This window comes from Pyxicephalus adspersus, chromosome 8 (assembly GCF_032062135.1).
Source record: "Pyxicephalus adspersus chromosome 8, UCB_Pads_2.0, whole genome shotgun sequence".
NCBI classification, from domain to species: Eukaryota; Metazoa; Chordata; class Amphibia; order Anura; family Pyxicephalidae; genus Pyxicephalus; species Pyxicephalus adspersus.
The window spans coordinates 31,435,870-31,461,703 of record NC_092865.1 but is presented as its reverse complement, the minus strand read 5'-3'; the positions used below and the strand labels follow the sequence as shown (position 1 = coordinate 31,461,703).

Sequence of the window (25,834 nt, the reverse complement as noted above, 5' to 3'; positions counted from 1 at the left end):
CCCCACCCAGCAGACAGGATAGAGATACAGAAAGGGGAGTGTATTTTAGGAATGCACTCAGCCTGCCTGGACTATATATCATGCTTCACACACTCCAATGATACTTGAGGACTGGAAATTGGACAACTCACTGCAGCTCCAGGAGACGACCCCAGGTAAGCTTCTCACATAAAGAAATCTTTCTAAGTTGCTGCTGGTATTATTATTATTAGTTTATACTTATGTAAATATTTTTATATACAATAAATCACTTATATTTAACTTAAAAGTTTTTTTTTAAATATATCAGAAATTAAAAAAAAGGAAAAAAAAACCTTAGGGAATCAAAAAGTATTTTTCCTGTTGAAGATATCCTATGAGTTGTTTGCCTTACTTTGGATTAGTTGTGGCTTTATGGTTTTGAGGATGCAAGTTTTTAAAGTATGTAACTATATTGCACAGTTTGTATAGAAGGTAATGAGTTTTACAAAACATTATGCCAGTTCAATAAAACTTCCAGTAGGCTGCAAAATTTCTATCATTCCACCACGAAACTGGAAAACCACTAATCAGGTAAATAGAATGACATTGAGAGAGTTGCATTTGAAAGTGGATTGCATTGAAAAGTGAATTTTAAGTTTTTTAATGAATTGGGCAAACAAAGTGAAAATTCACTCTGTAAAGAATACCCAGTCATATGTATTACCTAAATATAAAGTGGGATTTTTTTTCTGGAACATGATTGAATGATAAAAATGAAATTTCTCTTTATAAAGTAAATTATTGTTTATAATAGTGAATATGGCAAAGTTTTGCTGATTTTAATTATTCAATCAAAAATGTTTTTCTCTCATTAGTGAAAATTTACTTTAAAAAGTAAAACATGCTTCATTTATATATTAACTCAATAAATCACAAATGGAATAAAGTCAATAATCACAAATGGAACATTTTGAAATTACTACTTGCAAGATTTTGTGAACAGAGGATGCAAAGGACACTAGCTGCATGGAGAATGTATCTCCTTCCTGCTTACATGTGGGTTTTCATCAGTGTCATCTGGTTTCCTTTTTAAAATATATTGGTATTATCAACAGCCAGCACCCTGCCTAGCACTACCCCGGACATCCACTGTCAAATTAGTGAGCTTTGCCCAGGGCTGGGTTTAAATATCACAGTATGTTATTATTTGAAATACTATGTTACATATTAATAATAGGGATCAAAACAACAAACATACTATCCTAATCAGGAACCTATTTAAATTGTGTTCACAGCTTACTTACTCTATTGATAGTAAATACGCCACCTGCAATTTTGAACTACCAGGAAACACAAGGTTGAGGGTGCCAAGGAAATATACCCTTACAGTGGAACTGAACCCCGTTATATTTACCTGTCCCCATTCCATCGCAGGGCACCTGCATCTTTTTCCTAGATTGGCCAGGCTGGGATGACATAACTCTGATCAAGGCACATGGGAGTTTTTTCAGTCCCAGCAACCACAAGGGAAGCCAGCATTGCCAGGAATCATAGAAACCAAAGTGAGCTGCGCATGTAATTTTCAGTTTCAGCAAGATATCAGGTGGGTAAGAAGGGAAGGGATATCGCATGCACTTTTCTGCAATAAAGCCCAGCCTGATCCCAAATTTTGTTCTTTATTCCAAATAAGGTGCCTACAGACTTTAGCTTAAATCAAAGCCTAAAAGTGGCTAATAAAAATCCCTCTACAAAGAAGTTCTTATCAAGTGAAGTTAAATTTTGGAGGATGCCTACAAACAAAAACATTCCCTGATTAGAATGCAAATGATCAGCTAGGATGAACATTCCTTTATCTCTGCAGACATCCTTAGCCTCTGGCTTCAAGGCCAGTAAAATCTATTTGCTCCTTAACAATTTAAGGTAATGACACTCCCAGTTAATGCACAGTGAAGTTAACAAAAAGATCACACAGAGGTATAACCACACTTGTAGCTTTAATTGATGGGGGTTATTTTAGGGCACTAATCCTATTTATGCCCCATCCCTCCGCATTTTTGTATTATACATTCCAGCTCTTTGGGATAAATGAGAGGGATGTGTTTAGTACAAAGTATATAGGAACATGTTCTACATCCTAAATGAAAAATTAACAAAAACCTATTGGTTAAAGCCAATAATGAATGGACATCCAACACACTTGTGCATTGCAATTCATCTCAGTACAACACTAAATGCCCTGTGCATTGCTCTGTGACAAGATGCAGACGGCACCTATTTTTTAAGCATTAAGCTGTGTTGGAGCAAAATTATTTTAAGCTATCTACACTGTATATCAATGCAGGAATATCCATGTAGTGATGTGAAGTGCCTGATAATAGTGCACTCCTCTTATTTGTTTTTTTAGCTAGGTCCCACATAGGAATGCACAGAGTTTTACTGAATGCACATGGATTGCTGTGCACATTGCCTGCTGTATTTTTTATCGTGTACCACACAGTATGGGCTTTTTAAGGATACAATGCTTCGTAACAACACAGTTCATGCATTTTAAATGTGCACTGCATAGTATTGTGCATTTAAATTACTCAGAATAGAAACCTTTTGGTAATGCACTTCCATGAATTTGGTGTGCAATTTGGAAAGCATGTCAACCCATGTGTTAATGCACAGGTTTACATAAAAAAAAATTCTGATTCTTCAGTACTGTCCACTTTGAGTTGATTTATTGATTTAATATCATAATTTATCATATGTAAACTCTAACAATCAACCTATTTTATTTTCTCCCTTTTGAACTGGTAAATATACCAAATACCAGTTGATAGTAGGTAATTCCTCCTCGTCCACTCTCCTCCCTGTTGGTGTTTCCCAAGGGTCAGTCCTTAGACTAGTTCTCTTTTCTCTGTACACCTCCTCTCTTGTATCCTCGTTTGGCTTACAGTTATGTCTATGTCTATTATTATTATCCATCTAATATGAATGCTGCAGCCAGACTCATTCATCCTTCCCTCCGCTCCTCTTCTGCTGCAACTTTTTGCAGATCGCTTCACTGGCTTCCATTTCACATTAGAATCAAATTCAAGCTCAAATCCAAATTCAATTCAAATCCTGTGCTTTGCCTTCAAATCCCTACACAGATATTGTCCCACTTACTTTTCTGACTTGGTAAAAAAATACTCCCCCAAGCCGCTCTCTCCGCTCCTCCAATGACCTACTAATGACCTCCTCACTCATAACCTCATCACACGCATGGATACAAGACTTCTCTAGAGCTGCCCCAACTCTCTGGAATGGTCTTCCTTCAGCTTGCTCCTACTTTCTGCTCATTGAAAGGAGCACTCAAAACAACTTTGCCTACCCGTCTATTTCTGTCTTTTGAAATCGTCACTACCTCCCACCACTACATAACTCCCCTCCTATTGTGTGGTAATCCCCCACCTCCTAGATTGCAAGCTCTTCAGGGCAGGGTCCTTTCCTCCTGTGTCACTGTCTGTATTCGTCTGTCATTTGCAACCCCTGTTATATACATATATACAGCGCTGTGTAGAGTTTTGGCTCTATGTAAATTCTGTTTATTAATAATAATAGTAATAATAATATAGTTCCAAAAAATCATATGGCCTGTGTCCTCTGCCTGTGCTGCAAACTAACCATTACACTGTTCCTACTATCTTTGAGGACTACAGAACACCATTCTCTCTCTGTTATGAAAAAGAGGTAAGTGGATGTGTTTGTAGTCATGTACTAAGCTGCCATTGCTGCTTACCTATTAATACAGTATAGTGAGTAACACTGACAACCAGGTGAAATATTAAATCAAAAACTAATACAGGCACAGCAACTTAGGACTGGCAAGATGTAAAATATTATATTTTTGTTCTTGGGTTTAAATATATTTTATTACTGCTGCCACCACCACACACCTCTATCGTGCCGTAATGAAGATGCATTTTTGCAGTGCATTCATGTGAACGTGCTCTGAATGCTGAATCTCTTGTGAGTTTGTCTAGATTAGACATGTGCGGTATATTCTTGCTACACATACATTTGTATTTTCATATAAAAATCCTGAACTGCCACTGATGTTGGTAAGTGATTTAGAATATTTGCACAGCTGTTTGGGACAGGAAAGTGAAGATCCCATCCACATGTTTACTAATAGAAATGAAGTACAGAGGTTTTTTAATGCTCCTGAATGACAGAGAGGTTTGTATGCTCTTGGATTATCAGTCACTGGCTGTACACCCGTGGGCAGCCAAACAAAATTACTTTGTCCTCATGCATTGGCTAAGTATGGAATTTCCTACTACTGGCTCACGTGACTTGCTGTGGTTTTTCAGCTGAGCCAGGACTGTGTGCGTACATTTAAACAGCTCCGCTGTGTCTCTTCCTACAGTGATAATTTCACATTCTAGATTTCAGAGCAGATCAATCATTTCCCAAGGTTAACTAGAGTTTAAGAAAGTATTGGAAAGGTAATTATTACTATATATTTATTTCTATACATTTGTAGAAGTTGATTAATAATTTAAAAAAAAAGTTTAATTAAAAAAAATAAGTCTTCATTTGAATTTTGTAGAGGTGATGGTGTTAAATTGGCATATTTTTTCACACTTTTGGTTGCTTCAGTAGGTTTGATAATAGGTGAAAATACGTTTAGGCCTCTGTGATGCAGCCATATCCTACAGAAATACAATACCAATTTACCCAAATATTGCTGATCATTATTTTCTCCAAGATTTGCAATACTAGAATGCCTGGGGTAATAGACACTTGGGAATTACTGACTAGTATTACCTGGGAAGTTTACTATCCACAACACGATGTGTCTGTATTATACATACATTTACATGTTGAACTGCAGATATACCTTGCATGGATTACAGGTGTCTATCCTGTAAACTACCAAGACTTATTTGTATTCCACTGCAGTGTCACTTACTCACAGTGTGCATTAAAAGCTGCAGCAAGACGAATGCAATGAAAGCCTTAATTCCTGGCTGGAGGACATTCAACATTATCCAGCTCTTCCTTCCTAAGCTTTATTAGTATGATCTGCCTGCAGATACTTAGTAAAGATTTCACTTAATATAAAAGGAGGAAGAAAGAATAAATTGCAGCTTTTAATTTTAAAATGGATATAACTCAAAAAACAAAAAGCCACCAAAAGATGGATGTTTGTGCTAGAAATGACAGGCAAAGTATCTCTTGTCAAAAAAGAAAGTTGTGCTCTGCAGGATCAGATCCTGACCTTTTCACTGCTGCAGGGCACATAGAAAAGGGTTGATATGCATCATAATCCGCACGTTTACTGTGCATACTTGCCAATTATTGTGAAAGGCTGGAGTTTATTGCCAATTTAATTTTCAAAATGACAAACTATGCTGTACTAAGACATTTAAAATTCTAAGTAATTATAGGTGTTTTTAGAACTGACTTGTTGCTCAATATGAATCAATTCTGGCAGAGAATTTTACAGTGCAACCTTTAGCTTGCATACTCGTTAGATTTCTATTGCTGGAAACAATCTTTCATTTCCTGTAAAGGGAGAACAAATGAGTGTCACAAACACAACACTGTTGACTTCATTGGAGAAGGAAAGGGGGAGGATGAGAAAGTGGCACAAGTATGCAGAAGAAATGCCCTAGGCACATTTCTACTTCAGTTCCGATTAGCCAATTGAAACTGATATTAGAGAAGGCTGATAACATCATCCTCATCAGCCAACTATTATTCTATAATACAGGATATACAATATTATTGTAAGGATGTGTACATACATCAGAAAAATCTGACGTGCACAAAGTGGTAGCTGAACGTCGTTCACTCCCATGTCCATAGAACAGAAGACGCGCTGTGTGTATTGTGCTATGCATCTGTCACCTTTTGTCCCTGGATACCATCATGAAAGATTGTTTCCAATGACAAAAAATCCTATGTGTGTACATAGCCATTCGATGTCTCCTTAGAATCAGTGTGTAGATGTTGTGGGGAAGGGGGGTTAGGTGATTAAATAAAATGTTTAATTAAAAAAAAAAAATTCATTTGAATTTTGTAGAGGTGATGGTGTTGGGTTGGCATTAGATAATTTTGTTTTTTACACTTTTGGTTGCTTCAGTAGGTTTGAATATAGGTGAAAATACGTTTAGGTCACTGTGATGTAGCCATATCCTAGAGCAGGGGTCAGCAAACTATTTTGGCTACTAGGCCATTTTAGGAGGTCAAGAAGGCACACTAGGCTGGACTCTCTATCTCGCTGATGGCTCCACCCCCACCAGGAATGCCCCTGAAGGGAAATCCCTTTCATCCGCAATGCATACGGGAGAGAGGGAATGTCCCCTTACCCCAGGGCAGAAGTGTTAATGCCAGCCGCAGTAAATAGGGAAGGGAGGCAATACAAGGGGGTGTTAGGCCAGAACGGACTACTAGCTAGGCTGTATCTGGCCTAAAGGTTGGAGTTTGCTGACCCCTGTCCTAGAGTAATACAATACCATTTTACCTAAATATTGCTGATCTATATTTTCTCCAAGATTTGCAATACAAGAACGCCTGGGGTAATAGACAAATAGGAATTGCTGACTAGTATTACCTGGGAAGTTTACTAGATGTGTCTGTAATATACTGTAACATATGTTATTATTTTATTATTAAACAAGATTTATATAGCGTCAACATATTACGCAGCGCTGTACATTAAATAGTACAGTTCATATGTTGAACTGCAGATATTATTATTTTATTATTAAACAAGATTTATATAGCGTCAACATATTACGCAGCGCTGTACATTAAATAGTACAGTTCATATGTTGAACTGCAGATATGCATTGTATGGATTTACATAAGTCTTTGCTGGAAACCATCATAAAAGATTGTTTCCAATGACAAAAACTCCTATGTCTGCATATAGCCATTCAGTGTCTCCTTAGAATCAGTGTGTAGATGTTGTGGGGAAGAGGAGGGTTAGAGTTTATGTTACAAACTGAGAAGCAGTCTGTTTTTTTGTTCAATTTTATCTTTTTAGTACATGAGCATTCCTAAAGGTTCATCAGCAGGATGCTCTGCTTAGAACCTAAACAAGAAACAGTAAGCTTAAGCACCTAATATATATTTTATTGCAATTTATGGCTAATGTGTGTTTAATGTTTTGTATGTGTGTGTGTATATATATATATATATATATATATATATATATATATATATTTGGAACAAACCCATAAAGTTCCATGTGCTTCCCCTTTGAATGTAGTGCTTTCATTGTTCCAACAATCCTGTGAAACATTCTGTTCTGTTCTCAGGAAGCATAAATATTAATTCTTGTCTTAATTCATATTTACTCTGCACTAAACAAACCTGAAAATTAAACAAAACAGCTTGACGCTAGCGGTAGCATGGTCTTATCATAAATGACTGCATGGTCACTATAATAAAAAAATATAAAAAGACATTTATTGTAATATAAAGTAATACATCAAATATAATAAATTAGAAATGGGGATCTTGGATAAGCTTATGGTCCCAATTCTTGATGAACTTAGGATTCTCAACTTTCCCAAAATGCCATCGAAGACCTAATTACAGGATAGGTCAGGAAGACACATTAAGACTTTAATGAACTTTATGAAGGTTTTGCTCACAGAGGGTGGGGGGCATCCACATAGGTGGACCTTTAATTTTAGTCTCAAAGTCAACTTTAAACAAAGAGAACTTGAAGGGGCACTCCAGGCTCTACCCCTTGGCCTTTTTATCAATGAACCCTAAAATGCAGGTCATGCTGTGGGGTAAAACTTCAGAGTCAAATGGAGAGCAGATATCAGTATCATCTCTTTCAACACCCCGTTCCCATTAGCTTTCGACAGCATAATTACACTTAGACAACCTTCAATCAGATGTTAATAAATATCTGATAACCAAAATTCTCAGAAAACAGGATATCATTAAAATCATATCCTCAGGGGCTATAGATAATTACCTGCATTGGGACATTTTTGTACATTATTCACAGATATAGTCAAGAGAAAACATGATGCTTATCAGCTCATGAGAAATCCATGTTCAAATTAAGCAAAACAAAACACGCCCTGTAAATCTTCTTTATTGTGCAATACTTTGCTTTTTCTCATATTCTAGTTACTGACTTTTTTTTAAATAGTTAACATTTGCATTAATCAGTGTACTAATCTATGTGTACATACATCCATCATCATTTATTGCTCATCTAACACCTATGCCTCAATGATACATCCTTGGTTCTGTACAATGGGTTCTAGATTACCATACAGTACTGACAAGTTAACAAGCAGGACAATAGTTAAAGCCTAATCATTGGAAGTAGAGTAATAGAAACATCACATGTGAGTCCCCTAAATGGCAAAAGTCCTACTGGCAAGTCCTTAATATGATGAGATCTTCCTTCATAATGAATATACATATTGTGGGGAAAACCACTCATCTGGGTTTTTTCAATTTAACATTAAATTTGGATTTTATATTTGGTGCAGATACATTTGTCCAAGTTCGTACAGCTTTTGTAGGATCTGAATTTACAATTCATAATCAGCTGCACACCAGGATTATTACTTCATCTTTAAAGAAGAACAAAATATCTAGCCCTATTGGTTCTTCATTTCATATATGTTGCAATGGGAGGAAAGTCTGGGATACAGAGAGAGGTTTAGGAATGGCAGTTACCTTGCTCCCTGTCTCAGGTCTCCCTTAATGCATCTCTCATAGAAGCTAATTACAAAACCCTAATGAGATGGTCCCCATATGTCCTCATAAACTGAATTCTCCTCTATCTTCTTTGTCGGGTTGTGGTGAGAGGGACACATCTTTAGATTTAGGTTTTGAACTAGGGTTTATAACCTCATTTAATCAGTTACTCAAGTCAATTTACCTAAACAGATGAATAGTGCCATCTTTTCTCAATGTGATATGCCACTCTTTAGGTCGTCTAATCGCCTGCATCTTTTTTGCAGCCCGTATTACAATTCTTTCTATTGGAAATCTAGATTTATCCCATTGGCTTTCACAGGAAAAACCTGAACTGGATTATGACCAATACTAAGCTGACTTGCATGCTTAAGAATCAAATGTCAGTATTCTATAAGACATGGGACCCATGGATCTCTGACTTGAACTTTTTTTTTTTTTTGTTGATTTTTTTGCCGCACACCGCACTCCACATTTTACTTTGATAGTTATCCTTACCCTTTTTGTAATCCTATTTGATTGTTTGCTCTTTATGGTTATTTATCGGTATTGCAGATTTAGTAAAACTTTTCTTATTTCTTTGTTAGTTTTTTGTGTGATTAACTAAAGATAGGAACATGTCTACAGTGAAATAATTATTTTGTAATGTCCACATTACTTTGTAAATTTTTTGTAGCCACATTACTGAATGTCCATTCCTGGATAAGAAGTTCATTCTACTCAGCACAGTTTATTTTTCTTTCTGTTTCCTCATATAAACAATTGGACTAAATCCTTTGTTACTCAAATTAAGCTAGGTTCTTACTGAACTAAAGCGAGTTATTGTTTGCTCATGTAAAGCGTGCCCTAAGAAAATGCTGTTAGGCCATAGATTGATTGTGTAACTCTTTGTCTTATAACAGTGGTACATAGCCTTAACACAACATCAGCTGGGACAGACTGTACTGAATCTCCTACTAGCACAACTTCCAAAAGACACGGGGACACTGAACAGGAAACAATGAAGATTGCTGGGATTCTGCTTTTAATCTTTATACTTCAGATGTCACAGTCAGCAAGAGGCTCACTAGTAAAGCTGATAAATAATGGATATGAGGACATTGTATTTGCTGTAAACCCAAAGATTCCAGAAAGTGAAAAACTTATCAATAATATAAAGGTATGTACCTAACTTCTTTGTTCAATGTTTATAAATGTTGGGTCATGGATTACATAGCAGCACCAGCATATGAGCAATTGCCATGCTGGTTGTAGTAATAATATTCATGCAACACTAGCATTATTTTTGTACTTTATTGGGGGGCTCGGGATTAAGATAAAGATTTATTTTAATAATGCTAAATGAAGCTCACAGGAGTTCTTACTCATCAACAAATTTCTGCCACAGCTGCCATATGCTCATACCTAATCAGAAACAAATACATATGTGATATATTGAAAATAAATGAGTAAATAAAAAAGGTTTTGAAATTGGACTTGACTTTTGGCAGGGATATAGACCCATACCTCATAGTGGTCTCATTTAAGTGCCAGTTTAATTATTCCTAAACGGATGTAGCCAAGTAAACCCAGTGTTTCTGGAATATGGAACTAGTCAATGAGATCAGGAAGGGTTTTGAGGAATATTTATTCTAAATTTTATTAAATGATTTAAAAGTAGGCAAGGTACTGCTGATTACACATTTCTGTCTGTCATCAGTTTCCTAAAGAAATGCGGAAGGAAACTGAGCTGATTTACGAGGTTCAGAGCATGTATGGACAGAATAAATTAATATTTATGGTTTGTTAGATAGAAAAACAGTGATTTATTGGGTGCTACAGGTAGAATCTCATTTGTTTAGCCAAGTTTTCTTTTTTCCACCTTATATAATGTGCCCCCTTTATGATTTTACATCCTGCTAAGTTACGTGTACTGTAAGATTGCGTACACACATTTAATTATTGCCGTTGGAAGAGATCTTTCACAATTTTTTCCAGTGACAAAAGAATGACAGATGAACCACAGGCGAGAGGAGAGAACAAGCGAGCAGCACCCCACCATGCTTTCTCCCTTCACTTGTACTGAGGTCGTTCATCATCTGTCATTCATTGATTATTGGCCAGTGTTCCAGTGCATATAAATATATTCAAACTCGAGAAGCATTTAAACTTGATACCCTTGAAATACCCTTCTAATGGTCATAATACTTACCGCGATTATAATAAAAGGACATCTAAGAACTGAACAATAAAAGGGAAGATATGTGAGATTTACATCAATGAATCTCCATTTTGAAAACTATATTGCTGCTGTCCACCCATTCCCCAATCCATCCTGTTAAGAGGATCTGCATGTTCTCATACATCGGACCGCCTTACTTTCCCTGAGGAAGCGTATTTATTCTGCGAAATGCGTATAAAAATTGGGCGTACTCTCAGTGGAAACCCCAATAGGAGGTTCTGTTATGTATATTGATTTTATCTTTGTTTGTTGTTTGATTTTAATGATATTTAATAAAATAGGTTTGTGATTTATAGAAAATTGTTTGATTGGCTATACTGGGTATATTCAGTAACATTATTTGGTGGTATTCCACAGAATTTCTCTTGATATATTTATTAGGGATGTGGCCATGTTGAGTTAGGAGTGGCTGGATATTTGTTTGCTCGGAGTATAAACAATGAAACTACCGTACCCAAATGAGTTTACAATCTAAGAGATTCATTCATGTTTATAGGTAGATATGTAAAGGAGGTTTACTTATCATAATAATGCTTTATGCTGGATGTGTTCACAGAAAATGGTTACTGATGCTTCGACCTACATGTTACAAGCTACAGGAAACAGGGTGTACATTAGAAGTGTTAAGATTTTAATTCCAAATACGTGGAACTCCAACAACAGTTACAACAGGCCTAAAACAGAGTCATATGATAAGGTAAGTCGATAGACTTAATGGCATGTAGCATGGTATTGTCCGTAAAGTTTTGTAACACTTTTTAAAGTTAGGAGAACACGGCTGGACAAATGTTGGACACACAAATCTGACTGTGTATTTATGAGTAGCTATAAAGTATATTGTGCTGGTTAAATAAAAAAAGACCCAAAGCAGAGTTGTACTCTCAGCCTACTACTAATGTGTACATTGCATAAGGCTTTGAAATTCTAAACATATAAAGTTTATATGGAAGGCATCATTTCTGGATACTTTTTATGATGTAGTTACTTTTTATAACATGTCCTAAAGTTTCAATATCAACTATAGGACTAAGTACACTGTACAGCAGGTACCCTCTGGTTCACATACCTTACTGATGTGCTTCCATATCTTGTGCAGATCACTATCAAATATTTGCACCATTATTTCATTTTCTCCAAACTATCCCCTGCTTTCCGTCCTATAGTGTATCAGAGGATGACATCATGTATGTGTATTCTATATATGAAAGCACCAGCAGACTGGTGGACATGTTGGTGAGTACGGGCATCAGAACATGTCTACTGTATACTTAGGGGAATGGGTGTTTTTTTTTTTTTTTAGTTACTGCTGTAGCAAAGATATTTAAAAAGGGCCATGCAATATTTTATGCAATAACTAACCTAGGAGATCCACTTAACAGTACATAGAGCTATATTCCACTGGAAAAAATGTTTATACTTAACAAGACATCCTTGCTATTTACATTTTTTACCTTTTTTTTTTTTCCCCTTTTCTAGGCTGATATAATCATAGCTGATCCATTTACTCGAGGAGATTTCCCATATACCCTGCAGTATGGTGGCTGCGGAGAGCCTGGAAAATACATACATCTCACACCTAATTTCATTCTAAATGACAGAGTGCTGCGAATTTTTGGTCCAAGAGGTAATTTAAATTAACTCTATGGGTATTAGTAGATATGTATGAGAATTTTAAAAAGCCTTGTTTCTGTGTATAATGTGAATTTATATATGTACATACAAACTTCTGCATTTGCATAGTATATACTTAGGTACCACTTCCTGTAGAATACACAGTAGTTATGGTTTATGGCCTGTTTGGAAATTACAAGTATGCAGAGACCACTTACTAGTGGCTATTCCTTAAGCAGAGCAAATGTTCACTGAGCTTAATAAATAAGGTGTTCATGTAGATTGTAAGGTCTTTGGGGCAGGGTCCTCTCCTCCTGTATCACTGTCTGTATTCGTCTGTCATTTGCAACCCTATTTAATGTACAGCACTGTGTAATATGTTGGCGCTATATAAATCCTGTTTATTAATAATAATAATAATAATAATATTAATAATAATAATAATAATTAATAAATCATCTGATCTTTTTATTTTTAATTTAGGTACATGATTGTACAACCCCTTTTGAAAGTAAAGAGGCTCCTATTAACTAAAAAAAAGTTTGAATATAAAAATATTGTGTACATTTTCACTTCAATCCTCCAATCATGTGAAAATCAGATTTATGTGTAGAGTCCTGATATCTTCAGGTGATTGGACAATTAAAAATAAAAAGAGTATTCACATAATTTAGTATGTGAAATTTGTAATTTCTTATGTCTGGATTTGTGTGTGTCTGTATATGTGTGTGTATATTTATATATATATATATATATATATATATATATATATATATATATATATATAACAAATGAATGCAATACAGTAGTAGATTGTTTAAATGTAGGCACCTGCAAATTTTAAATACATTTTTTTCCGCAGGGAGATTGTTGGTCCATGAATGGGCCCATCTGAGGTGGGGTGTCTTTGATGAATACAACAGTGATATCCCCTGGTATCTAAGTAGAAACGGAAACGTGGAAGCAACCAGGTACATTTCTATTGCATTTTTTCCGTTTATATGTTTTTAAAAGTATGATTTAAATCTTTTTATATCAATCCGAAGGAATATCCGAATGTATTATCCAAAAATTTGGATGAATATTTGAATGAATCCCTATTTAATGAACAGTGCTGTGTAAAATGTTGGTGCTATATAAATCTTGTTTAATAGTAATAATAATAATTAATATACAATTATTTTTTGTCATATATAATAAGCAAAATATCTATTTTGTTGTGTTTCAGATGTCCTTTGAGTCTCAGTGGTTTAGCTAAAATTGATGTTTACGATGGATTAAGTACAAAAAAAGTAGACTGTATGATTGACCAATCCACTGGAGTATTTGAAGAGGATTGTGAATTCTACCCAATTGTGGACCACAATGTTCAAGAATCGATTATGTATGGACAAGCACTGGAACCTGTAAGCATGAGAAAAGGACTTATCTTTAGAAATCTAGATTTATTGTGGGGTATACTTGTTTCTGTGGCACTTGCCAATTACCAAGTATTCTTTTCTATAAGAATATTAGTTGCCTGTGGCTTCAATACTTTGAAGTATTCTAAGGAGTTCGTACTGCTGACCTGGAATGGAGCTGCATTAAATTCACAGCAAAGACCAAGCTCCATACAAGTACTGAAATGATTAGATCAGAATGACAACCACAGAACCAGCATCGCATGTGCATGTGTGTGCAACAGTGCAGTGCATGCGGCAGACCAATCATATGAATTAATGGTAAAATTACACAATAATTGGTTGACCTAAAATTCCATTTACATATGGACAGCTATAATTTGCATTTTAGGTGATCTATTAAAAATGTAAACTTTTGTGACTTGCAAAGATCATTTTTTTTTTTTTTAGAACAAAGTCTGAAGAAGAGATCTTAGCAAACCCTGACAGATTGCATTTTTAATAACTTCATTTAAACCATAAATGGGATCACTGACAGCTAGTGGCTACTGGCTAATTATCAAAATTATTAATTGACTCTATTCTAACGCATGCTTTCTTTTTAAGGTGCACGCATTCTGTAATGACAAGTCACACAACAAAGAAGCTCCAAAGGAACAAAACAGATTGTGCAACCAGCAAAGCACATGGGAAGTCATCATGAAATCCGCGGACATGAAATCCTCTCTTCCATTGACAAACATCAATGTTCCTGCTCCTACATTTAACCTGTTGCAATATAAAGACAGAGTGGTCACCTTGGTACTGGATGTTTCTGGAAGCATGAGTGGAGTAAGTTTATCCTCCAAAAAAAATGTAGAAATGAATTTTTCTAGCAAGTATGTAATCTCTTAAAGATATTGTATTTGATAAAATTAATACTGAATTCTGGCTGCAAAAAATACATACATTGAGTATGTGAAAGGATAAAAAATGGACCCAAAGCCAGATATTACATTGTAGAAGTAGCAGTGACAACATTACTGTGCTGTGCCTAACTTGCCCACTCATCACAGACAGCCTGCAGAAAATTAGGCTACGTACACAAGTGCAATGGTTCTCGTCTGATAATTGGCTCAGGGCTAATATCGGATGAGAATCATGCATGTGTACAGTGCTCATCGTCCGAACGACCATCCTGGCAGGTCCAAGATTGATGGACGAAGAAAGATTGTAATGCAAGTGAAAAAGAGAGAGCGCAGTGGGAGTGGGGTGCTGCTATGTCGTTTTCCCCCTCCCCTCTTCATAGAGCAGAATGGTGCTCTATGTAAAGCACTCGTTCATGCATTGTGCAGTCATTTGTGATTGGAAACTATCGTGAAAGATCTTTTTCAACAATAATGATTGCACATGTATACATAGCCTTACAGGAGGGGGCATATATTAGACCAGTCACCCTGCACAAGGAGAAAGCAGGCATGATAACAGGAGGATCCTTTACAGAGGCAACGTTTCATGCCAAACTGATCTAAAAGAAATACACAAAGATTAAAATAAGAATTCATAGTCCATATATATTAGACAATATTTGCTTAGAGCTGTGTTCAGTTTAATAATTGTAACAGTTACCTAAAAATAATTTCAGTTTTTTTTTTTTTTTTTTTTTACTTCCAAACTAACTTTCATATGCTGGTATTTCACATTCCCTTTATTATACAGAAGTGGTTGTTCTCCCTCTAGTGGTGATATATATATTATGCTGAATCCCATTACTTCAAAACACTGTATGATCACTCAATGCACATATGCAGCAACAAGAACACATCTGCACTATTTCATGTGTAATGATTTGTTGTAAAATCTGTAAAACTGTATTTTTTCATAAAATATACATTTTTTTCTCTTGCAGAGCGATCGCATAAATCGCCTGTACCAAGCTTCTGAAGTTTATATCATGCAGATTGTGGAAACAGGATCCCGTGTTGGTATTGTAACTTTCTCCAGTTCTGCAACAATTGAGTCTGAGCTGGTGAAAATAGCTGATACCTTTGGCCGTGAAAGACTCAAGGCACTTCTCCCAAAATCAGCAACTGGAGGTACAAACATATGTGCTGGAGTTCGTAAAGGATTTGAGGTAATTTTAATAATGTGCTCTCTGCTACACTCCTATCTGTTTTAGTGGTTGATCTGTTTATTACCAAACCTTTTTTAGACAAAGAAGGAATATTCAGACAAAAGTCTACAAAAACATCTGTACGACTATGCTGAAAATATGTATAAACATATTAGGCCTGATTAATTAAAACTATCCAAGACTGTAGACTATCATAAATAAACCTGGGTAATCCAGCAAACCAGGGGGTCGATTTTTTTTTTTTTTTTAATTACTTGCTATTTTGGTAAATGTTTTCAAAACCTGGACCAGATTAATTTCAGGATTACTGCATCACTCAGGTTCGCCCATGATAGTCTATCTTCTCCAGTCTTGGGGGGTTCAGCTAAAATATCTATACCTGCTAAGATCTGTCTAAGGTCTGAATAAAAACCATTTGATTTTAGTGAATACCTCCTGGCTTGTTTCAGAACAGAGGAAAGGCAGGGAGTTCTGTCCACTCTTATGTTCTGCTTGCCTGTTACAAGCCTTCACAGATTGAGGCTACAGCACAGCACCATCTACTGGATGAATAGCTAAAATACTTCCCAGATCAAAGGGAAATTAGGTGTCTTTTTGTATGATATACTCTTGTCTTTATTGTGGACACAAGGCTTTTCTTATTCCCCCAATAAAATCTGTTTACAAAATATAAAAAAAAACTGTGGAGGTAAAAAAAAAGTCCTGTCCTCCACACTTTGATGATGTGGCTAAAATTTTAGTGAATCCTGGGGAATGGTGAATAATCAAAGTTTCACAAGATAATACTACAGCATAGTGCAGTGGCATCTTCTCTGAAACCTTTGACAGTCCCTGATCTTGCTGAATAGCAAATTTCCCATTCCCTAGGCACTGTGTGCAGAAGCAGGAGTAAGATATATATATTACATACATTTTTCTCCCTACAAGTTTTTATTTTCCTAATTTTGGGAAAATAGAATTATTATGGGAGAGGAGGTCTTCACTAATTGAGTGGGCCTTCCTGTTTAGGTAAGGGTCCACTTTAGAAGCAGAAAGTCACCCCTTTGACTTTGTTCAAAAATCAGATGGTGGTTTAATGTGCAATAGAAATGTGAGCTTCTACAGCTGGTAGGTAATATCCAAAGTTGGTTGGTAAAATCCAAATCGGCTAATTAATTCTTACCCTGATAAAATATAACCAGGGGGTCTGAGCAGTGTCTAGAGACACATTCTCTTCTCAAACTGTAAATGATGCAGATCCATGTAAGTCACAAAAATGTTATAGGGCATTATAATGCATGGAAAGTGTGATAAAACAAGTAAAACAATTTAACTATAGCAACCAATCAGAATCATTTATTCTTTTTAAAAATTGTGCAGTAAAAATATTGCATTTGCATTCAGATATACTACTATAGTACTATCCATATATATATATATATATATATATATATATATATATATATATATATATATATATAACGTAAAACTAACTTGGCATAACACAGGGCTGAAGCTTAGGCATGTTGTATAGATTACAAGTACTTGTGTAATTCCTATAATGAATTCCTTTGGAGCTTTTTTAATCTTGGACTCTGGTTGTACATTGAGCTTTGGTTTCTGCCAGGATTCCCTGCAAAGTTCCCCTGTGCCAATAGAAGGTGAGAATAGTTGTGCTGAGAGATGATTTAACCTACACTTCAGCATGGTGAAAAAATCTGACTTGCTCGGAGATGAGCTTTAAAGAAATTATATATTATAATTTAAGTTCTGCTATAAACAGTTAAACAATCTAATACAAAGGCTGTGTTCTAGCATTCTGCAATCATTTTCTACACAAATGTGTAATGTAGAAATCATATTTTATAGCTCTGGCAAATAAGGATATTGAATCAATTATACATGACAAATGTCTATCATGTTGCTCTTAGTTCTGCTCCCCAGACATGTTGTCTACAATCTAGAAGCTATGCCAGCATGTCATAGCATGTGAACTAAACATCAGCAGCTTTTGGGAAGCAGCATTGTACTGTGAAAGTCACTTAGCTGACTCTTCTTCCCTGTTTAAGAATTTGGTTTGCTAAAAACAGAACCTCTTGACTATTTATGCATACTTCATGTTCTGAGTTTCATTATTGGCAATTAGAATATTTGTGTTAACAAACAGATATGTCTATACTATTATCCTAATATATTTACATACACAGGTCAATAAAAAGTTTGATGGAAGCACCTATGGCACAGAGATTGTGTTGTTAACAGATGGAGAGGATGCAGGGATCAGCAGTTGTTTGGGTGAAGTCCGAGACAGTGGAGCGGTCATTCAGACACTTGCTTTAGGAAATCAAGCAGACAAAGCATTGGAAGACTTGTCTACCGTAACTGGTAAGATATGTTTGTTTGTTTTTTCTGGCCTGGATAATACCACTGAAGATGACTTTTTAAAATAAAGATTGAACCAAATAAACTCAGTCCTTGTGAGCGTTATAAAAACATGAAAGCTGTTGTAAAGGGGTTAAGTGCTGCAACAGCCAAATAATACCTGGAACAGCTACCGAATTCACAAGGAAGTAAATTGTTTTAAATACTCATGGCATGTATTGGCATGTATTACAATTATTTTCATATTTTCACTTCAGGTGGTTTAAAACTATATGCAACAGACAATATCGATGCCAATGGTTTGATTGATTCTTTCAGTGGCATTAAATCCAGCTCTGGGGATGTCCAAGCTCAGTCCATACAGGTATGTGTATGCCCTTCTGAAAGACTACAATACCATGCCAGTTAGTATGCATCTAATAAAGCTTACCTGACAGTAATATCAACTGGCATGCGTGTAGACCCACTGAATAAATTAATAAATATCACTGTACTAGAAAACAAGTCCATCATTTATATCATTGTACAACTCATGGCTGCTCCAGTGTCCATAATGTATGTCATCAAAAAGATAAGGCAACAATCTATCTATACGCAAGAACAAAAATAAAATATATTGTAGCTTGTCAGCCCCTAAATGTCATAGCTGCATTAGTTTCTTTTTTCAGGCCTTTTTATCCACATTTTCAACTGTCAATCCTGCCAGTAACACACCTCCTATCCTTGTTAGACAACTCTCACTCTCTGAATGTTCTGCATTTATGGAGGAGCAGCGCTGTTACACAAGACTGCTCCACTGTACACAAGACTGCTTACACATTTCCATAAAAAGGGGGTATATGTAGTTCATAAAGGAGAACTGGTCAAAGCTGATTTAATTGAATGAGTAACAAGGCCACAAAATTGTGGCAGGAGCAAAGAAATATTTTTATGTGCTTGCAGAAAATGTACATAAAACTAATGTAACTATGTAACTATGTAATGCAGCCACGACACTTATGGCAAGCTGTATATTTGTTCTTGGATTTAGATGCACTGTATTGTGGCAGAAAGCATTTTCTTAATCCACATGCCACATCAGGTAAATGAGATTTTGAGTTTCTCATAATACCTAAATAAAGGAGATAACTAGGAAATCACTTGTGTGCCTTTTATGTTAGTACCCTATTTGTTACTGTTGATCACTGTTATTACAGATTGAAAGTACTGCAACATCTATGAAACCAAATGAATGTCTAACCGGCAAAGTAACCATCGACAGCAGTGTGGGCAATGATACTTTCTTTTTGGTGACTTGGAGCACATCTGTCCCAACTATAAAAATAACAGATCCAAAAGGAAAAATTTATCAGAATGTCCAGTTTGCAATTGATGTCTCTGCAAAGTCTGCTCGTCTCACAATTCCAGGCACTGCTGAGGTATACAAACTAACATAATTTATGTTGTAGTATTTGTTATGTTTTATACGTTTCTTTTTTGTGATGCATTATCTTTTGTTAAGATCCTATATGCTCTTGGCATTTGGTAGCAAACCACCAATCCCTTCCTTCCCAGCCTCCTTTATCAAACTTATTTGCAACTAAGGCTTTTGTCAGCTCTTTCATTTGCAGCAAACAGTAGCTGAAAGCCAAAATGAAGAAGATTTAAGCCAGCAGTGTTTAAAAGCTACTAGGTCTTTAGACCAATCCAAATACTAAAACAAGAGACAGACCTTATTTATTACACACTACTCATCCATCCATCAAATTACTATGTGAGCTATCGGATCAGATTGTGGATCAGAGCAAATAATATGTGTTAGCTACAAGCCTGCACAAAAAACGCAACAATAACTTAGCTCATAATGTTTAGTTATTGTGAAAAAGCTCTTCATTTTTAGTGTTAATCCTGCCTAGTGTTGCCTCTTTTCCTAAATCTGTACTATACCTTTTGTGCATGTTAAGTCTAAACTTCTTTAATGGACTCCACCAGAAAAAAAACCTGGAATTAGGTCAGCCTTGGTGTTCAGTATAAGACTGGAAATATTCTGTATAGCATTAGTCCGAGAAGTAAGTATTGTACATACAATAATAGGAGGGGGGGGGGACTTTCATTGCCCCTTTAGCTCCAGTTTCGGAATGTAAAACATTGAACCTATTGTGGGTTACTACTTCAAGCATGTTCTTAACAGCCCAGAAGTCACATACTTGTTAAAAGCTTGATAAAGCCATGTTTGCCAAATGTATACAGTTCTCTGTATTGTAATATTAGTAACATACTTTCTATGTTACACAATTGTAAAATTTTCATAAATTTCTATATTTCCTTTTAGAAAGGTGACTGGCCATACAATATATGCAACACGCAGTCTGCAGATCAAGTCCTTGGTGTTACAGTAAATTCCCGAGCAGCAGATCCAAATGTCCCTCCTATTACCGTTGAGTCATTCCTTAATGCAGACGCTAACAGCTTCCCCACTCCAATGATTGTGTATGCCACAGTAACACAAGGGCCTGCACCAGTTCTAGGAGTAAAAGTTACTGCCTACATTGAAGCACAAGATGGATCTATTACACCACTACCTCTCTTGGACAATGGTGCAGGTAAGGGTTTATATGCAATGTCTGGATTTACTCATTTGTCATTTAGTCTATTGTAAATATGATGTTAGGGTATAGAATTCCCATAGACCTAAGCAGACAGTTGGAAAAGCCTAAATACAAAAGGAATGCAAAGTTGCAGTTATTCATATTTTTATATTTGGGGATAGATACAATTTAAAGTGCATGTAAAGCCAAAGCTTAACCTAAAAAGCATTGGATATCCATTTTAAGAAATACACACACAATTTTTTTATACCAAGAAGATAAATGTATAAAGGGGAAATGCAGTTTTTGTTTGTTTAAAGCATGTCATTTAGGGTATGGTTAAACTTCTCTTGTTGTATGATTTTTGTTTTTAGCCACCCCCTATTTCAATTTGGAAGATTTAAAGTTGTAAAAAGAAGACCAGGGGTTTTTAGTGGATTTTTCATAAAAAAATGTTATTTAGGTATTACAGCATGTGGTTTATATAGCTGCACAGCACACAAACAGACTTCTACCCCCAAAGGAAAGAGTACCTCATCTACAAAGAATCCCATTACTCAAAGAATCTTACATTTGAGGATTCAACTCCAACTACTTGGTTTGGAGAAAAGCTATTAGGCCAAACGCGTCCGGCTACCAGACATTAATCTTTTGGTGCAATATAACGTTTACCCTAATGCAATTAGTATTTTCTCTTTCTAGTTTGATTACCCTAACCCCATGATGTTAGGGTAACAATGACTGTATAAATGTACTACTTTATATAAACCACATGTTGTAATACCTAAATTCAATTTTTTAGAAAAAGCCACTAGCCATTGGAAGCCCTGGTCTTCTTTGTTTAAAGCTTAACATATATTGTATCATAATACATTTTGTATTTTTAATACATTTTATCTGTTAATTTTATGCTCTTTAAGGTGCTGATATTATCAAGAATGATGGAATATATTCAAGATACTTCACAAGCTACAAACAAAATGGCAGATACAGTTTGAAAGTGCGGGTTGAGAATCTTGAGAAAGACTCAAAAGCAGCCTTAGCAAAAAGTCGGGCATTATATCTACCTGGCTATGTGGAAAATGGTAAGAAAATGTTATAAATTTAGCAGAAAAAAATAACATTATTACCAAGATTTTGCAAGAACGTTGGTAGATTTTATGTAACTAATTGCTTATTATCATTAAAATTATCATTAAAATCTCTAATATCCATTATGATGTATACTGATGAGGATTATCCACCCCTCTGGTTACTAGTACTAGTGCTTTCCTAAGCTATGTATTTTTTTCTTGTTACAGGTACCCTTTTTTCAAACCCCCCAAAACCAAAAAATACTTTTGAGAATCTAGATGTGGGAAATTTCTCACGAACATCTTCGGGAGGTGCATTTGTAATCACAAATGTGCCATCAGGTCCTATTCCAGATACCTATAGTCCAAGTAAAATCAATGATTTGTATGCAAAAATTGAAGATCTGTCAGTCAAATTGTCATGGACAGCAACTGGTGATGACCTGGACATAGGAAATGGTATGAATTCTTCGTACAAGCTATAAAACTACAATTGGTATTCTTGTTGTGGTACCCTTATGTTCCTAAAAGCACATTAGAATATACTGATTTTTGACATATAAGGAGAATATAATGTACAAGTAAAATAATACTAGACGGCAGATTACACATCATTTAAATGCTATTTAGACATTTATAAGACTACTAATCTTGTTCTTTTTAATTTCAGCTACCAGTTATGATTTACGGATGAGTTTTGACAGCGAAGAATTGTTGGTTAACTTTGAAAGTGGCAAAGTTATAAACGTTTCCAGCCTGGTACCACAGCCTTCTGGTTCTATTGAACATTTCATCTATACCCCCATGAATGGTACTTTAAAAAATGGAACTGCGCTTTATTTCAGATTAGTTGCCATAGACAAGGTAAATCAAAAGTCGGAACCATCTAACTTGGCAAGGGCTATCATGTTCATACCATCTCCACCAACACCAGGAAATTCAGCTATGGGGGTAACTGGAACAATAAGCATTGTGATCCTCTCTCTTGTAACAGCAATGACTGTTTTTTATATCTGAGCCACAGTCATCCAAAGAAAAGACTGTATGTTAGATGTGTCTGGAAAACTGTTTACTGAGTATTGTATTACAATCCCTAAATAAGGATGTTTGCCAGAAAAGCAAACAAAGTAGGCTGTTATTAAAAATTCCCAAAGGATGTCATCAGATTAAGAAATGCTGAAACATGAGTCTAAAAATCTTTTCAAGTTCATTACTCTTCAACAAATTCTTCCTATGTTAAGTTTTATGAAATAGTCAAGTATTTCCAAATACAAGCTTTTGATGAGATATGGAGGTCTCATTCCACCGACCTGAAAAAAATGTGGACCAATAGAGCAAAATACAATTTTTTTATAAACTATACTGTGTATCACTATTACAGTATATGGATTTTAGAAAAATAACTTGGTTCTTGAGATGACTGAGCAAGCCCCAATTGTGGTTGGGGTATGGAGATGAAGACAAACTACAATGGTAAGTTATAAGAAAATCTAATAAGTTAAAAAAGCACAAGGTGAAACAAATTAGGACCATGGAACTAGTTGTAATTCATTCCGGGTGTATGTAGAGCACTGCAAGGTAAACCATTGGCAGGCAAAATAACTTATATGGAAAAATTTGTTTAATAATCCTAAGTATTGAACAAAGTTGATCAGTTCTCTGCATTTTCTAAAGCATCTATTGCAATGAATTTATTATGACTTGAATACTATGAAGATTACTTTCCATGGCAGTCAAATGAAGAAAAGAACAAGCCAACTGTTTGTTGTCACCATTGCTCATATATGAGCTCTCTAATCCTTTTCAATAAGTAATCTACAATGCCATTGGCCTTGATGACTAATGCAAAGTATTTCATGACGACATTTCCAGACAATTCCAGTCTTTCTTCCTAAATGTTTTCAAGGCTATCTGACTTGTGAGAAAAACATACATGACTCTTGATTTGTAACTTTTGGACTGCATTGGCTTGTAGTTTATACAGCTGGTATTTTGGGGAGGTATGAATGTACAAATTATGAATGAATTATGAATGTTTTGAAGTAAAACAATGATCAGGTGAATTATCAACTGAAGCTTTATTTAAAATATCATTTAAATAAACATTTCACACTGTACATTAAACACTGGAAAATACTGTTGATATCTGGATAAAGAATTGGCTGGACTTTTTTATGAATGAGTTTACCTATTGAGTCACACTCTTTAAAATGGGCCTTGTCTTTGTAAAGTTGGCTATGGACCTGAAAGAATGGATGGCAGGTCAACTTTCTGTACAAGCATGATCATTTGGCCACATGAAGCATTTATTTTCGCCAGCAGAGATAAGTATGAAAGGGAAGTTTATGTTTCTTCTAAGGAACTATGCTGAATGTCTTGGGAATCACTATGTCCCTCAAGAATATGAAATATGGCCATTGCCCAATCTATCCCAAACCTACTGAATCAGCTGATGGTGATCACATGTCTATGGGTATCTTTACTTTTGCTTTATATATGTACATTGTGTTTTTTCTGCCCAATTTATAATATGCTACATAGGCTATTAACTGATAGCTACAATTTTAATCCACATTTCTGTATGAATGTAACATCAAAAACCTGAGTTTCTTACAGGTACAAAACTCAATTTTAAGGGCCTCACAATTACTGTAAATACTACACTAATTTAACCTATCGGGTCTTTTTGAAGTTGAAAAACACTATGGAATTCAAACAAAATGTGAAAATATTATTGGGTAAGTTATTGATTACCAAAGATATTTGAAGAAAAAAGGAGAACATATACTGATTAAAGCCCAATTGAAACCCCACTTTAAATCTGCTAAACACATTTGAATGCAAAAACAAAACATGTACAAAACCTTGAATTGCAGCCCCGGTCAGAGTAGAAAACCTTTTCACCTGTCAGCATATATTAGCATGCAACCTTTGCTATCAGTGTAGAAGCCAAGGTCTTTCAGCAAAATGTCTCTACTTAGTCTGACCTATAGCTTTGCAATCAGCAAAGACTATGATTATGCTCAGATTCAGAAGGAATTGGGGGAGGCCACTATGTCCACACAAAGAGAAAAAACTCTTCTCTGTAGTATGCTGGCAGGGGACAGGCTTATCTAACTTATCAAAAAGTTTTGCACAACTTTTTGTTTTACAGCACCTGGAATGTATTTTGCTTATTTAAAATGAATGCTTACTTGAGCTTTAACCTCATTCCTCCAATTATTAGCTGTCATTTACCATGTTATTGTTTTGCTGAAGCCCTTTTATACACCAAAAAGCCATATTTATCAAGGGTAAATGTGGCCATTTCCAGGTATAGGCAACTTTGAAAGAATCCAAATCCAGGTCCTCGTGAGGCATAGTTTTTATGTCTAAATGTTGGAGGTTTCCATACCTTCAGTTTGTAAACTGTAATATAAATGTGTAGTGTTGACTATCACAATGCCTCAATATAATTGATACTGCCTTAGAAGCAGTATTCTGTATCTGTTTTACCTAATACAGGTAGCAGTAAATATACATTTTATAAAGATAAAAAAAATGGTATGACAGCTTACAATTATGTATATTTTTATATCAGATGTCTTTATGGATGTTTTCCTTTTGCTTGATTTTTTTTTTTTTTTGTTTGTTTTGCAAAATCTCTGTTCCAGATGTTTAAAATAAAATGTAAAATGTAAGTTAAAAAAGTGATTTTTGTTTTTTTTTTAATTTTTCTTTGTACCTATAGTACTTTTTAAAGTGTTATTAGGAATACTAGTTGACATCCGTATTTGCTGTGTTTCCTGATAATAGGAAGCACAATTTCAGAATTC

The 25,834-nt window shown here is 35.4% G+C and overlaps 1 protein-coding gene across 2 annotated transcripts; it reads left to right on the top strand.

Moving 5' to 3' along the window:
- LOC140336664 (calcium-activated chloride channel regulator 1-like) lies at window positions 1-25,708 on the top strand. Of its 2 annotated transcripts, none has more exons than XM_072419927.1 (15): window positions 1-155; window positions 9,576-9,832; window positions 11,451-11,591; window positions 12,371-12,518; window positions 13,368-13,476; window positions 13,734-13,911; window positions 14,512-14,736; window positions 15,794-16,018; window positions 18,205-18,382; window positions 18,637-18,743; window positions 19,576-19,797; window positions 20,691-20,961; window positions 21,867-22,031; window positions 22,248-22,478; window positions 22,690-25,708. In XM_072419927.1, the coding sequence occupies exons 1-15, from the start codon at window positions 98-100 to the stop codon at window positions 23,034-23,036; spliced, it is 2,862 nt and encodes a 953-aa protein (XP_072276028.1). In that variant the 5' UTR covers window positions 1-97; the 3' UTR covers window positions 23,037-25,708. The 2 variants fall into 2 exon arrangements, with proteins under 2 accessions (XP_072276028.1, XP_072276029.1); XM_072419928.1 differs by lacking the exon at window positions 1-155 and adding an exon at window positions 4,227-4,436.
- The last annotated feature ends 126 nt before the right edge of the window (window positions 25,709-25,834 follow it).